Here is a 16,479-nt window from a genome sequence, read left to right on the forward strand (position 1 = left end):
AACTTGCGGGAATAATTTTATACAAAGAGCATAAACTCTCATTAGATTGTTTCCAGTTATTTTATAACTGTTCGTCATTGTTCTGAAAAATAACCGCAGTCCTTTTAGTTTAATGCAAGTCAGGGAACAGCAACAGCACGTACAATGAAAGACCCCTGATGTTTGTGATGGTTGAAGTCATTTAACAAATTGATGCAAAGAGTGATGTGACAATCCTCTTCTCTGTTTGCACCAATGGAGCATGCGCTTTGCTGTCGCAGGCTGTCGCAAATGTGATGTAAAGCACGTTGCAACAGCGTAGGAGTTAGTAGCGCTGGTGGGAAGGTCTGCACTGTCCCACTGTTGCCAGTGAAGGTCTTGACACATGCTGAAGCAGGTCAGCTCTGCACCAGGCAGTAGAGGGGGGGGAGCACATCAGTTCCCAGGAGGAGGCGGGATCGGTGGTGCTGGTGCATGCCATATCCTATCCCCCTTCCCAGGCCAGATCGGTCAACACGGTCCCACTCAGATGTGCGCTGGTGATTTAGGGCCCAGTCATATCAAATTTTCCATTGCTGGTGCAGTTGTGCCAGTGGGGTATGGACTGCATCCTGTGGTGAAGGGGCAGTCACTGGAGCCTTTTTACCCTTATGTGTTCCAGTACCATGGGGCTGTACTGCGGCTATGCCAGAGCTAGAAAGTTGGATAGGATTGGGCCCTCAACAGGCTACACTGGCCCCGCTGCATCAACACGGGGAAATTTCAATAGGATTGGGCTGTGAGACGAGAAAGTCAGAGGGTAGCGTTCACATGCTGTGCTGGTACCTATCTGGGCCTCACCTGACCTTTCTCTGCAGGGAAGGTGAGTGGGACTTTTACTGGTGTGATGTCCGCTGGCTTCAGGAGAACTTTGACCACACCTACATGGACGAGCACGTTCGCATCAGTCACTTCCGGAATCATTACGAGGTGAGATGATGTTGGCAGTGATCACAGTAGAGGAGAAGAAAGGCTCCAGGTTGAAAGTATGAACACTTTCCCATGATGCTCCCATGAAAGCAACTCATGCAGTGGTGTCTCCCACAAAATCCTGTTGCCGTTAGGTTTTTTGACCAATGTCTTGCTCAAATCCTGTTCATCATTTGAGGCATCTCAAAAAAGACATAGTGGAAATGGAAAAGGTGCAAAAGAGAGCGACTAAGATGATTACGGGGCTGGGGCACCTTCCTTATGAGGAAAGGCTACGGCGTTTGGGCCTCTTCAGCCTAGAAAAGAGACGCCTGAGGGGGGACATGATTGAGCCACACAAAATTATGCAGGGGATGGACAGAGTGGATGGAGAGATGCTCTTTACACTCTCACATAATACCAGAACCAGGGGACACCCACTAAAATTGAGTGTTGAGCAGGTTAGGACAGACAAAAGAAAATATTTCTTTACTCAGCGTGTGGTCGTTCTGTGGAACTCCTTGCCACAGGATGTGGTGCTGGTGTCTAGCCTAGACACCTTTAAAAGGGAATTGGACGCGTTTCTGGAGGAAAAATCCATTACGGGGTACAACCCATGATGTGTATGCGCAACCTCCTGATTTTAGAAATGGGTTATGTATCAGAATGCCAGATGTAGGGGAGGGCACCAGGATTAGGTCTCTTGTTATCTGGTGTGCTCCCTGGGGCATTTGGTGGGCCGCTGTGAGAAACAGGAAGCTGGACTAGATGGGCCTATGGCCTGATCCAGTGGGGCTGTTCTTATGTTCTTAACTACAATTCCCAGAAAGCCTTGCAGGTCTCTTGTTATCTGGTGTGCTCCCTGGGGCATTTGGTGGGCCGCTGTGAGAAACAGGAAGCTGGACTAGATGGGCCTATGGTCTGATCCAATAGGGCTGTTCTTATGTTCTTAAGCGTAAGGGTCCTCCTCTCCCCGTTTTTATACGTTCCTGGCACTCACGGTTGTGGGGATAGGGATAGTGGATATGGGACAAACTGCAGGCTACTCTTTCAGCCCAATTCCCCCCTCCTCGACACAAGAGCTAATGTTCTGTTGGCATGTGATGCTTTCAGAAGGGCAGAGGTGGGCAGAATGGGAAGGCAACGAGGGCAGAGAGGATTGTGGATCAAGCCCTGGAAGGGGGTGGGTTGGGTGGCAGTGGCATCCATCAAATCCCAACCCTCCTCCCAAGCTCAGTCTGCCTTCATGGATCCACTTGGATTTCCTGTATAGCTGGCTCCAGTTCAAGTAGATCCACCCGGTGGTCAGGGCCTCCCCTGGAGCAAGGGAACAGATGCTCCTTGGAGGCCTCCAGGGGCCAAAAACTCCCCCGCAGGATGCCGTGGATGCCACACTGGTGCTGCTGCATTTCTGTGTGGGGAGTTGGGTAGGAAGGGGCTGCTAATCGAATCAAATGGGCTTGAATTGTGCATTCAAACCAGACCTGCTCACATGTGCCACCCAAATAGACGTATTAAAAAAACAAGCAAACAGCTGCTGGGGCCATGACTCAGACAGCACTGGGACTGGGGAGGGAGAACTTTACCCTCCCCCCATGCCATTTTCAAGCTGAAAATCACCCCCCGGAAGTGGCACTTTGTCTATGAAGCAGCAATTTGAGAAAATCACCACTTTACAGGCAAAATGCTGCTTCAGGGGCAATGTTGTTGACTTTAAAATGGGGAGGGGGGATGTTATTGGCTGTGCTTTTTAAAACACAATTACCATGTGCACTCAGGCCAGTGGCAATGGCACGTCTGTGCACTTCAGCTGTGAAAAGTAGTCAGGCAGCCCAGTCCCATCCAGCGCTGATGCAGAAGGGCCAGCGCGGCCGCAAGGCATCCAGTGCGGGAAGTCAGCAGGCTGGAGGTCTCCTCAAGGTAAGGGGACATTGGTCCCTTTACCTAGGGTAAGCTCCAGCTGCAGCAATGGGTCTATTCGGACCTGTGCCTACTAATTTGCCAGTGCAAGTCCAAGTGGACTCATGTCGGCAGATCTGACCCAGGAGCTGTCTATATTGTTGTGATGTGCTTTATGGCATGTTTCTGACAGGGTGCATCAATTGCTGCACCAGCACACGGAGAGCATAGGCAAAAGTCAAGTTGCACCAAAGTTTCGTGGAAGTGCTCAAGAACCAACTGGGGCTCACTATCCTAATGCACTGACTCTGAAAGTACTCAGGGGAATTCTACAGTATCTCTAACAGGAACAAGCAGCGGAACCCTAAGTGAGGAGGGGTGACCTCCTTAGAAGGAGATGGGGCAGAACAAGTGGGGGGAAATGTGCATGTGGGGGAGAGAAAGAATGTAGGAAGATTGGTTGGGCTTCCGAGAGGAGCCCAAGAGGAGAAAAGGAAAATTTTGGGATACAGGGAAGGGAGGGGAGGGGAGAAGTCAGGGGGATTAGTAGGGAGGAAAGGAGGATAGGTCACAGCTGGAAATATTTTTTTTCCACATTTTTATACCGACCTTCCTCCAAGCAACACAGGGTAATGTCCATGGTTCCTCCCCTCTTTTTGTCCTCGCAACAACCCTGTGAACAACAACTGAGAGAAGTGACTGGCCCAAGGTCTCCCAGGAAGTTTCATGGCTGAGCGGGGATTTGAACCTTTGTCTTCCAGGTCTAAGTCCAATTTCCAGATCAGTACACCGTCCTGAACTGAGGACTGCAGGCCAGGAGTAAGCCTGAGAACAGACCATGGAAGCACTAGTTGTGGGAACTAGTCTCTCCTACCAAACCAACTCTCTTGACAGATGCCGCAGCCCTTCGAACGCAATGCTTCTTAATGGGTCTCCTTTGATCTACACCAGCCATTTTGCTGGCATGGGTCTGAAGAGAAAAGAGAGATGGAACAGCATTAGGATCCGGCGCATGTCACTGCTGCCAGAAACCACCCCCTTCCTTCCCCATTTTACCTTCTGCTCTCCCCCTCGACCAGAAAGTTCTTCCCTTCCTGTTCCACCCCCCTGGTGCCTGCCTCCTGCGGTGACCTATCTGCCTCAATGTGTCTTTCAAAAGTTGTTTTTCCAAAACTCAGGAGTTTAGTTAAATTACATTTAACGTTACATTTAAAAATTACATTTAGAAATGGGGTATGTCAGAATGCCAGATGCAAGGGAGGGCAACAGGATGCAGGTCTCTTGTTATCTGGTGTGCTCCCTGGGGCATTTGGTGGGCCGCTGTGAGATACAGGAAGCTGGACTAGATGGGCCTATGGCCTGATCCAGCGGGACTGTTCTTATGTTCTTACATTAAACATTTAAGCAGTAAAAAGTTCTGTTCAAATCTGGAGTGTTGAATTCCTTGGATGAATCAAGGAAGTGGGAGGGGGGATTATCATGTGACTTGTCAATCTAATGTGTGACCTTCCTGACCCTCGGATCTGTGGCCGTATATCTGGTCTGGCCCTTGCACTCCAGGCAGCAACTAAGGACATGTATTTCAATGTATGCCTCCTGTATTGTATTGGCAACCTTCAGTCTCGAAAGACTATGGTATCGCGCTCTGAAAGGTGGTTCTGGCACAGCGTCTAGTGTGGCTGAAAAGGCCAATCCGGGAGTGACAATCCCTTCCACACCGGGAGCAAGTGCAGTCTGTCCCTGGTCTGTCTCCCTGGCTATGGGCCTTCCTTCTTTGCCTCTTAGCCTCAGACTGTTGGCAAAGTGTCTCTTCAAACTGGGAAAGGCCATGCTGCACAGCCTGCCTCCAAGCGGGCCGCTCAGAGGCCAGGGTTTCCCACTTGTTGAGGTCCATCCCTAAGGCCTTCAGATCCCTCTTGCAGATGTCCTTGTATCGCAGCTGTGGTCTGCCTGTAGGGCGCTTTCCTTGCACGAGTTCTCCATAGAGGAGATCCTTTGGGATCCGGCCATCATCCATTCTCACGACATGACCAAGCCAACGCAGGCGTCTCTGTTTCAGCAGTGAATACATGCTAGGGATTCCAGCACGTTCCAGGACTGTGTTGTTTGGAACTTTGTCCTGCCAGGTGATGCCAAGGATGCGTCGGAGGCAGCGCATGTGGAAAGCGCTCAGTTTCCTCTCCTGTTGTGAGCGAAGAGTCCATGACTCGCTGCAGTACAGAAGTGTACTCAGGACGCAAGCTCTGTAGACCTGGATCTTGGTATGTTCCGTCAGCTTCTTGTTGGACCAGACTCTCTTTGTGAGTCTGGAAAACGTGGTAGCTGCTTTACCGATGCGCTTGTTTAGTATGCCTCCTACGCATCTTGAATTAAAGGAAATGAACAAAAAATAAAATATTGACCACACAGTGGGAAGGAGTGAATCCCCCCTACCCTATATATCCCAGCCCTGACCAAGATCATAGCCCCAACCACGTTTAACAGCCAGGGGCTTCCACTTGGAAGTATATTTCCATGCATGCTTGATTTGACCAAACTAGATGCAATGTAGGAGTTTTGTAACAGGAACACCTCACATAATTTTCCTGTTGTGAATGTTGCTGCTGTGGGTCTTGAATAATGTTGTTGATTTAAACTGTTTTAGAGATTCTGGTTTTACTATTTGTTCAGGGCTCTTTATGGGTGGAAAAATGGGTAAAAATTTAAAAATGATTGAAGTAGGCCAGCGTTTTCCCCACCGAAGATCCAAGGTTGAAGTGGGTATTGAACGGAGAGACAGTGGCTAACTTAAAAGCACATCTGGCATTCACAGAGAGGCAAAGTTTGAACTGGCAACTTGCACCAGTTGCCTTGTAAGAAATAGCTTGATGTCATTTTTTATTAGGGGTATTTACTGAGGCTGCCCTCATTTTTCTGTGTGCGTGGACAGCTGACTCGGAAGAACTACATTGTGAAGAACCTGAAGCGGTTTCGGAAGCAGCTTGAGCGGGAAACCGGGAAGCTGGAGGCCATGAAGTGTGACTTCTTCCCCAAGACCTTTGAGATGCCCTCAGAATACCACTTGTTTGTGGAAGAGTTCCGCAAGAACCCCGGCATCACCTGGATTATGAAACCGGTAAGAGAATTACGGACCAAGGCAAAGTGGGAAGATGCACCCTCCTCTCACCCCTGCAAAGTAAGTGTGTGCCTCTGTTTGAGCAAATGATGGTGGGCTTCATTGCTGCCCTCGCTTCTCTGCACAAGCGGGGTCTGTGCTGTGCTGTGCTGGCAGATGAGGGAAGTCAGGAAACTCAGCTGTCACACCAGAACAGTGGCGTAGCTAAGGGAGTGCAGGGGGTAGCAGCCACACCGGGCAACAAGCTTTAGGGGGACAACAAGCTGAGCTTGACACTAGTGGCCAAAATTGTGAAAAACTTGGTATGTATGAATAATCCCATCATGTTATATATCATTGGAAAGGTAATTAAATGCTGAATGCAATGAAACAAACCACTTTAGAATATCTGTACTCTTTCAAAAGTTATGGCCATTTAACCAGAAAACAAAAACTCAATTGCCTTAAGGAACAAAAAATGAATTTCTTTAACTCAAAACTGGCCTATGAGATTGATTGTTCTGAGAGCCAATGAGATGTAATTATGATACAGCATGGAACCAATAAGGTGTTAACATTAGCTTTCATTTCCATGTATCATAATACAGCTACTCCTGCTAGTTGTTAAAAGGCACTTTTTCAAGTGGTGCTCCTCTTATGTTTAGCAAGGAGAGAATAACTGTCCCTCTTCACCCCAGTACAGTGTCTCTAACCAATAAGGGGAACACTTTTTATTTATTTACTTACTTAAAGCTGATTTTGTCTTGGGGGGGCTACAAAATCTTCTTTGATTCCAGTTAGGAGATAGAGGAGATAGGAGCTATGCCACTGACTGGGGGGAGGTGGCAGATCAAGTGGGTGGTGAACTGCTGGGGGGAGGAGGCAGGTTTCCCCCCAATTTACACTTTTTAAAAAGCCCAGGTGTGATGTCACTTCCAGTTGTGACATCACTTCCGGGGTATCATTTTGAGCTCCGCACCAGGCTACACGTTTATTAGCTATGCCACTGCACCAGAATCCATGCTTGCCTTATGGAAGGTCTCTGGTTTTGTGAAAAGGACCTCTGATTGAGACCCTGTTGACTCTCTCAGACCTGTGGCTGAGGTTCTGCTGAAGCACTATAAATATTTTTCATTTGGTTGAGCTTGGGGCGGGGGGCAGGAGGCACAGAAACCAAATGTACTTCAGTAGAGGGTTGGGGTTTTGAAATCTTGTGTCCAGTTCTGGTCACCACACCTGAAAAAGGATATTGGAGAGCAAAAAAAGATGCAGAAGAAGGCAACCGAAATGGCGATGTAGCTGGAGCACCTTCCTCATGACAAGGTGTTACAATGTTTGGGACTTTTTAGGTTGGAAAAAGGATGTTTCAGGCCAGCAGCATAGCTAGATGGGGTGCAGAGGGAGGGAGCCTCACTGCAGTGTGCAAGGGGTCCCACCCCCGCCCCTTTGGAGCCATGCCAGATGGGAGGAACAAAATGGAGGCATACCCTGGCTCTGAACAGAAGGGGGAGGGGCCCCTTGCAAGTTGCCTGGGCCCCTATGCTGCTGATTCAAGCCTTACTGATTGAGACATAAAATGATGCATGTTGTGGGGAGGGAAGACACAGAGGTTTTCTTCCCTCTCTCTCTCTCTCTCTCTTGACCCTCTCCATGCCATGTATAATTTAATTTTGCTTATCCAGAGCTTTCAGGAAGGGGAAAAAATAACAAAGAAAAATAAATAAATGCATTTTCAGTATAGGTCATTATTAATTCCATGGCTGCAATCTCAGAAGTTGCCCAAAGTCACCAGTAAAGCCATAGCTGAATTGGAAATTGAACTCCAAATCAACTTTACCAAATCACACAGTGGCCCCGAGATGAGTCATTTGCAATGGGATAGCAGTTCATTTACTGAAACTATGAGGATCTGACCTGAGTAGTGTCTGGATGGCCTTCTGGAAGTGAGCTGCTCTAAGCTCACTTCTTGGAGGAAGAAGGGATAACAGAAACACGGGCACTTCTGTGACACTGGCTGCCAGCTCCTTCCCTTCCCTAGAGCTCCTTTTGCTCCTTAGCAGAAATCAGATTTTCTTGCATGTTATAATTGATTCTAGGCCACACATTTTGCACCGGGACCCACTGGGACAGAATGAGAATCTGTTGAGACCCACCGGAAGTGATGTCATGACTGGAAGTGACATCATCAAGCAGGAAAATTTTTAACTATCCTAGGCTGCAATCCTACCCACACTTACCCAGGAGTAAGTTTCCTTTACTATCATTGTTAAAAGAATATACATAGTAGTTTGTTGAAAGACTATATAACATTTCCCCAAATGCAGTCACTTACCAGGGTAGCATCAAGTCTAATACATTAAAAATAAAATACTGAAATGCATGGGGACCCACCTGAAATTGTCTCATGACTCACCTGGTGGGTCCCAACCCACCGTTTGAGAAACACTGTTCTAGGCACCTGCCTCCCCCTGGGACTAGGAAAAGCTCTTGTCTCTTTTGGAGGCTGGCAAGATGCTGAGCAGAGCAGAGCCAAGCTTTGCTGCTGCCAGATGATGAGAGGCATTGAACATCAGGAATATTGCCCCACTGCGCATAATGGCCTCCACACCCATCTGCAAAGCTCGCAGCAGGGCAGGTTGTTTGCTGGGCAGAAGAAAGCTGGCACCAGGCCTTCTGCCTTGCCCTGCAAATAAGGGGCGGGTTTCAAAATGGGGAATGGGAGGTAATTATGCAGACGAGCTCGTGAATTACTGCCAGGAGGATAACAGCCAGTGATTATCTAAGTCTACCAATGATAATTTGCGTTAATTGCCAGCAAGAAACCTGATATTAAGCGGATTTGTGCCCACATCCTCAATTAACTTTGAGGGAAAGCGCCAAATGGGGCTGTATTAAAAAGGTTACAATTACCAGCGTTATGCCGACAAGTGGAAGGCTGTAGAAGGCTGTGGAGGTGATGGAAATTGAACTTGCCTCCTATTCTGCTTAATATATTCACATTATCAATGGCCCAGTCCTATCCCCTGCCAACTCTGCAGATGGAGATGGTGCTGCATGCTATGGGGAGGAGGGGGGGGTGACCAGACAGCCTGAAAGAGGTAAGTGAAAACCATTTTTCCTTACCTCTCCATAGGCTGCCTGGACTCCAATAGGTCTCCTTGGAACTATGCCAGCTATTTTGCTGGTGTAAGTCCAAGGTAACTCTTGGAGGTGGGTCCAGGGCAGGGGTGGGGTAGGATCTTGGTGTGTATCACAGTCCCCCTCCCTCCCCCAGTTCAGCCTCCTCTGTGCCCTGAGCCACCCCTGAACCAGGCCCTCTGCCACCTTACCTGCTCTGGCAGGGCATCTAGGACCCACTGGCATATGCATGGAACCTCCAGCCATTTGTGCTGGCTGCTGATGGCTCCATAGTACATGATGGTGTCTGGTGTTTGTGGCATTGGGAAGACTGTGAGATTCACCTCCATAAGTGTCCAGTAGGTTTGGACTGTGACTTACACCTTCTCTAAAGCTTAAGAAAAGGTAGATTACACTTTGCTCTAAAATATTCACAGCCCAATTCTAACCTGTGCTGCAGGCCAGCGGGCCTGAGCTTTATCCTGTTTAGGACTGGAGGTGGCTGTGGCACAACTCGGGATAAGGAGCTATTTTTCCCTTTTCCCCAAACACTGCCCCAGCCACTGCAGTGGGGCTACTCGAATCTGCACCAGCTAAATGGCTAATGCAGATCCAAGCAGCTTGGCGTTAGGTGAAGCTTGGGAGGGGGGTTAGGATCCAGCCTAAGTGCCAGAGGCCAGTCCCACCATCCTCCCAGGCCTGGCCCACCCATAGGTCCTTGTGCCGCTTGTCCTCCCCCCCCATCCTGAAAGCCTCTGAAGGGCCCTCCTCCTGCCCTTCCCAAACCCCTGCGCCGGCAGCCTGCTGCCAATCCATACTTACCTTTGCTGGAGCTTGCTCCAGTGTGGGGAGGCTGGTGTGTGTCCTTGCACCAGCCTCCCTGACTCCTGTGATTGCGCAAATGTGCTGTACACCACATTTGTGACACCCAGAAGCCGGTGCAAAGGACTTGTGCCAGCTGAACCCGTTTTTGCCAGGCACACAGGTAAGAACATAAGAACAGCCCCACTGGATCAGGCCATAGGCCCATCTAGTCCAGCTTCCTGTATCTCACAGCGGCCCACCAAATGCCCCAGGGAGCACACCAGATAACAAGAGACCTGCACCCTGGTGCCCTGCCTTGCATTGGCATTCTGACATAGCCCATTTCTAAAATCAGGAGGTTGCGCATACACATCATGGCTTGTAACCGGTAATGGATTTTTCCTCCAGAAACTTGTCCAAACCCCTTTTAAAGGCATCTAGGCCAGATGCCGTCGCCACATCCTGTGGCAAGGAGTTCCACAGACCAACCACACACTGAGTAAAGAAATATTTTCTTTTGTCTGCCCTAACTCTCCCAACACTCAACTTTAGTGGATGTCCCCTGGTTCTGGTGTTATGTGAGAATGTAAAGAGCATCTCTATCCACTCTGTCCATCCCCTGCATAATTTTGTATGTCTCAATCATGTCCCCCCTCAAGCGTCTCTTTTCTAGGCTGAAGAGGCCCAAACGCCGTAGCCTTTCCCCATAAGGAAGGTGCCCCAGCCCAGCAATCATCTTAGCTGCTCTCTTTTGCACCTTTTCCATTTCCACTATTTCCTTTTTGAGATGCGGCGACCAGAACTGGACACAATACTCCAGGTGTGGCCTTACCATAGATTTGTACAACGGCATTATAATACTAGCCGTTTTGTTCTCAATACCCTTCCTAATGATCCCAAGCATAGAATTGGCCTTCTTTACTGCCGCCACACATTGGGTCAACACTTGCATCGAGCTGTCCACCACCACCCCAAGATCTCTCTCCTGATCTGTCACAGACAGCTCAGAACCCATCAGCCTATATGTGAAGTTTTGATTTTTTGCCCCAATGTGCATGACTTTACACTTACTGACATTGAAGCGCATCTGCCATTTTGCTGCCCATTCTGCCAGTCTGGAGAGATCCTTCTGGAGCTCCTCACAATCACTTCTGGTCTTTACCACTCGGAAAAGTTTGGTGTTGTCTGCAAACTTAGCCACTTCACTGCTCAACCCTGTCTCCAGGTCATTTATGAAGAGGTTGAAAAGCACCGGTCCCAGGACAGATCCTTGGGGCACACCGCTTTTCACCTCTCTCCATTGTGAAAATTGCCCATTGACACCCACTCTCTGCTTCCTGGCCTCCAACCAGTTCTCAATCCACGAGAGGACCTGTCCTCTAATTCCCTGACTGTGGAGTTTTTTCAGTAGCCTTTGGTGAGGGACCGTGTCAAACGCCTTCTGAAAGTCCAGATATATAATGTCCACGGGTTCTCCCGCATCCACATGCCTGTTGACCTTTTCAAAGAATTCTATAAGGCTCGTGAGGCAAGACTTACCCTTACAGAAGCCATGCTGACTCTCCCTCAGCAAGGCCTGTTCGTCTATGTGTTTTGAGATCCTATCTTTGATGAGGCATTCCACCATCTTACCCGGTATGGATGTTAGGCTGACCGGCCTATAGTTTCCTGGGTCCCCCCTCTTTCCCTTTTTAAAGATCATGTACACATTTGGTATAGACATTTAGTCTCTGTTGCGTATGTGCAACATTGGGCAGAGACGGCTTAAGCGCAGCTCTGAATTGCTTTCTCAGTTAAACATCATCTTGTCTCAAAAAGGTCTTGTGGTAGCAGATAAAGTGGCAGTCAGTATTTGGCTATACTTAATGACAGGGAGCTGTAAATTCTGTGTTGCAAAATCTCTGTTTTATGCCTGCAATATATTAGGGCAGAATATACTGTTGTAGCTGTGTTGGCCTTAGAAGATGAGACACTGAAGGGATAAGTTTATCTAGTTTGCAATGCATGAAGAAATTTTGTGGTAGTGGCAGCAGTGATGATGCTTCTGGCAGCAACTGGCTCAGCTGCCTGCCTGGCTTTCAGGTGCAAAAGAGAGCGACGAAGATGATTACTGGGCTGGGGCACCTTCCTTACGAGGAAAGGCTACGGCGTTTGGGCCTCTTCAGCCTAGAAAAGAGACGCCTGAGGTGGGACATGATTGAGACATACAAAATTATGCAGGGGATGGACAGAGTGGATAGGGAGATGCTCTTTACACTCTCACATAATACCAGAACCAGGGGACATCCACTAAAATTGAGTGTTGGGCGGGTTAGGACAGACAAAAGAAAATATTTCTTTACTCAGCGTGTGGTCGGTCTGTGGAACTCCTTGCCACCGGATATGGTGATGGCATCTGGCCTGGATGCCTTTAAAAGGGGATTGGACAAGTTTCTGGAGGAAAAATCCATTACGGGGTACAAGCCATGACGTGTATGCGCAACCTCCTGATTTTAGAAATGGGTTATGTCAGAATGCCAGATGCAAGGGAGGGCGCCAGGATGAGGTCTCTTGTTATCAGGTGTGCTCCCTGGGGCATTTGGTGGGCCGCTGTGAGATACAGGAAGCTGGACTAGATGGGCCTATGGCCTGATCCAGTGGGGCTGTTCTTATGTTCTTAACTACAATTCCCAGGAAGCCTTGCAGGTCTCTTGTTATCTGGTGTGCTCCCTGGGCATTTGGTGGGCCGCTGTGAGATACAGAAAGCTGGACTAGATGGGCCTATGGCCTGATCCAGTGGGGCTGTTCTTATGTTCTTAACTACAATTCCCAGGAAGCCTTGCAGGTCTCTTGTTATCTGGTGTGCTCCCTGGGCATTTGGTGGGCCGCTGTGAGATACAGAAAGCTGGACTAGATGGGCCTATGGCCTGATCCAGTGGGGCTGTTCTTATGTTCTTAGAGGGAGCTTGGGTTGCCTCTGGCCAAGCTGCTTAGATCTTGCACAGAGGTAGGGCAAGTAGAAGGATCTTGGAAGCACTGGCATAGCTAGATCATTTGTCACCTGGGGCCCATAAATTTTTGACACTCCCCTTATAATAAAATTAATCTGGGTTTCAAGTCTGGGCGGGAGCCCAGGTCTACCTGCCCAGCTATCCTCAGCCACAGAGGCCGAAGTTCAACCAGGAGCCCAGGTCTACCCACCTGGAAGAAATGGCTCCAGAGGGCAGTCAGAATGGGAGCCCACGTCAGGTAGATCTGGGCTCCAAGTCCAGGTATCCAACTGACCATCATAAGTTGTAGTGATGGCCACTGGCTCAAATGACTTTAAAAAGGGAGTTGAATGCGAACTCTTAGAATGTTTGAATTGGAAGAGACCTTGGACATCATCTAGTCCAGCTCCCTACTCAATGCAGGCAGTTACTCAGCATCCCTGACAGGTGGACATCCGGCCTCGAGAATACAGAGAGGTCTACAAAAAGATATTGTCTTGATGCCTATGTGGAACCTCCATGTTCAGATGCAGAGTGCAGGGAATGCCAATTACCATAGAGCAATGGCAGGAGGGGTTGTTGCTTCAGGCCCTCCCTGTTTGCAGGCTTCCTGGAAGCATCTTGTTGAGCACTGTGGGGAGTCAGATGCTGGAGTCAGGGGACACCATGAGCCAGCAGCCACGCTTGTCTTCTATTTTTATGAAATAACCTGCTAGATCAGCATTTCTCAATGTTTATCCCCCGTCATATAACTTCGCATGGCACTGGAGTACCGGACCGGGGGGGGGGGTCAATGGGTTCACATACCCTGGGGCAGTGGGGGAGGCACCCACAGATTCCAAAAAAATCTGGAAAAAAGGGTGGCAGGGGGGAGTGGATCACAGCGGTGCCTCCCCCACTGCCACCCTTTTTTCCAGATTTTTTTCAAAGCAAAACAAGCCGGGGTTGCTGCCAGCTTGTTTTGCTTTGTAAAAAGTGAATCTGTGCTGATCAGACTGCCTCCCCCTTCTTTCCCCCTTTTTTAAAGAGGAAGAAGGGGAGTGACTCTCAAATCAGCACTAATACCAGAAGTAATTGTGGTAACTTTGCATGGCACTGATGTGGTGACAATGTCACTGCAGATACTTCTGGTTATGGGGTGGCATTTTTATGCTCTGCCCTGGGGCAGCCATGTGGCCAGGACCAGCAGTGTTGCATGGTCCACCTATTGGAAGTACCATCGGAAGTAACTGGTGATGAGATCATACCCAGTTACTTCCATATTGGGAGGTCAGGTACAATGCAATGTCAGAGGCTCAGGGCAGGTGGAAGGGCTTTTTGGAGCATGCGAAAAGTGCTTGCCAGAGCTCTGCCTGCCAAGTGGAGCCTCCTACCACTGCTTGTCGCATTGTGTTGCTGATCTCATTGCCAGGCAGTGGGGGTCTGGGTGTCCTGTGCATACTACCAGATAGCACCTCAAGTACCACCATTGGTACAAGTGCCACTGGTTGAGAAACAGGGAGCGAGATCTTAAGTTGCACATCTCTCTTATTCAGTCAGCCTGCCGTGATCGAAGAGGGTACAGGCTGGTCTGTTGCATAGAGCTCTTTGGAAAGCAGTAAGAAAAAAGAGGCTGGCCTTGTAAGACAGAAAAAAGATTCATCTGGAATGTAGGGTGTTCTTGAAAGACAAAAACTTTCAAAAGTTCTAAAGTCTGTTGTAAAAGACCCTGCAGATGCCTGATCTTGTCTGATCTTGGAAGCTAAGCAGGATCAGGACTGGTTAATACTTGGATGGGAGACTGCCTGGGAATACCAGTGGCTGTAGGCTTATACCAGGGGTGTCCAAACATTTTGGCAGGAGGGCCACATCATCTCTCTGACACTGTGTCAGGGGCCGGAAAGAAAGGGTCAGGAAAGAAAGAATTAATTTACAATTTAAAATTTGAATTAATTTATATAAATGAATGTAGGAGGAAACTTATACGGATGAATGAAGCTTTTGGAATAGCTCAAGGCTTAAAAGACCTCGCACAAAGCAAGGCCAGCCTTTCCTTCACTACCACTGCTGCATCACAGACATGAAACAGCAAGTAGTGGAAGGAGCCCTCGTCCCACAGCTCAGATGAGAGGTCGAACAGTTGTCCTCATACTGAGAGCAGTTGCGTCGGGCCAGCACGGGCTCCAGCAAGTCTAAGGAGGGCCAGAGGCTCATTGGAGACTGGGGGCTCCCCGAGGGCCTGATTGGGAGCCTCTGAGGGCTGCAAGTGGCCCCCGGGCCAGGGTTTGGGCACCCCTGGCTTATACCATAGTCTTTCGAGACTGAAGGTTGCCAACCATTTGTGGCAAGGCATGTGTAAAAGTATGGATTGGCAGCAGGCTGCCGGCGCAGGGGTTTGGGAAGGGCAGGAGGAGGGCCCTTCAGAGGCGTTCAGGATGGGGGGGAGGGCAAGTGGCACAAGGACCCATGGGGGTTTAGAGAAAGCCTGCCCATGTAAACAGCCTTGAATAAAGTCAAAGGAGCGCTCCAATGACCAAGAAAGGCGGTATATAAATACCAGTTATGATGATGATCATGATGTAAATCAAATAATTTTTTAAAAATAAAAATAAAAGGGGAAAGAAGGGGGATTCAGCCACCTTTCCTAAGTAACACTAAAAACCCTGATAACCCTGCCATAAATGATGTGAAGGGCACAATTTGTTCTTTGGCCGCTTCTCCTTAGTGCAGTGGCAATAACTGGTAGCCTAGTCCCTGGAGCCTTGCTCTGGATTGATTCACTGCCAATCTAGCTGCCAACTCACTGGTCGGCAGATCTAATAGTTTCACATACAGTCCAATCGTTCTAAAGGATACCTGGAAGGATTAGGTTGCCAGACATAAATGCTGTGTCAGCACTGTGAATTGTGTCAGCATTGTGAACAACACCTGCATTATAGGCCAAGTTGCACAGAGATCATGAGCCCTCCTCCTTGGTGCAGCTGTATCCGTCAGTCCTCCCCCATGCCCTGGTAGTCTGAGGCAAGATCGCTGGGCTTCGATGGCTCCCTGCCATGCTGAGCTGTGTGCGGCTTTCAAACGGCTGCTACTTAAATGGCCAGGAAGATCTCATGAAACAGCCTGCGATAAAAATATTTCTTTCTTTTCCTTCTAAAATGTTCTGCTGGGAAAAAATACACAGGCCTTAAAAATGGGAAGGTAATATATGAGTCTGAGCTCGGGACGTTTTAACAGCCCAATATCTCACTTGCTCCATGGCTTGGAAAGCTCGCTTTATCACCTGGGGGAGCTGGGATTCCGGGATCTCTGAGTCACTTTAAAGCCGGGCTGCTGAGAACACAGAGGGCTGTGCATGGCTTTCAGCAGTGCAACTGAAGGCTCAAGACCCTGACAAACTTTGGATCAGGGCACCCATGCCACTAATGCTTCAATGTATGAGGAAGCCTCGTGCAGTCTGGTATAACTCAGTGGGCTTTCACATGCTCATTTATATGGCAATAAAGTACCCATGAAAATGTGGCCATGAGGTTGGGCTTAAGCTGAGTGGGAGGCGCCAGCCCCAACTCTCTTTGTTTTCTCAGAGTGAGATGGCAGGAGATCCGTGGCTGGTATCTCTCAGGGTGGGGGCAGCTTAGATAGAGGCCTCAGCATTCAGGAAGGTGGGTGGGACCCTTTGCCCCACAGCTGAAG

The 16,479-nt window shown here is 49.0% G+C and overlaps 1 protein-coding gene across 1 annotated transcript in view; it reads left to right on the plus strand.

Moving 5' to 3' along the window:
• Positions 1 to 16,479, plus strand: part of TTLL9 (tubulin tyrosine ligase like 9) — a 52,193-nt gene that overhangs the window by 14,534 nt on the left and 21,180 nt on the right. The window contains exons 4-5 of the mRNA XM_066624742.1: positions 837 to 948; positions 5,756 to 5,941. Coding sequence (XP_066480839.1) covers positions 837 to 948; positions 5,756 to 5,941 — 298 coding nt within the window. The remainder of the gene's footprint in view (positions 1 to 836; positions 949 to 5,755; positions 5,942 to 16,479) is intronic.

The sequence above is a fragment of the Tiliqua scincoides genome, chromosome 4 (genome assembly GCF_035046505.1).
Source record: "Tiliqua scincoides isolate rTilSci1 chromosome 4, rTilSci1.hap2, whole genome shotgun sequence".
NCBI lineage: Eukaryota > Metazoa > Chordata > Lepidosauria > Squamata > Scincidae > Tiliqua > Tiliqua scincoides.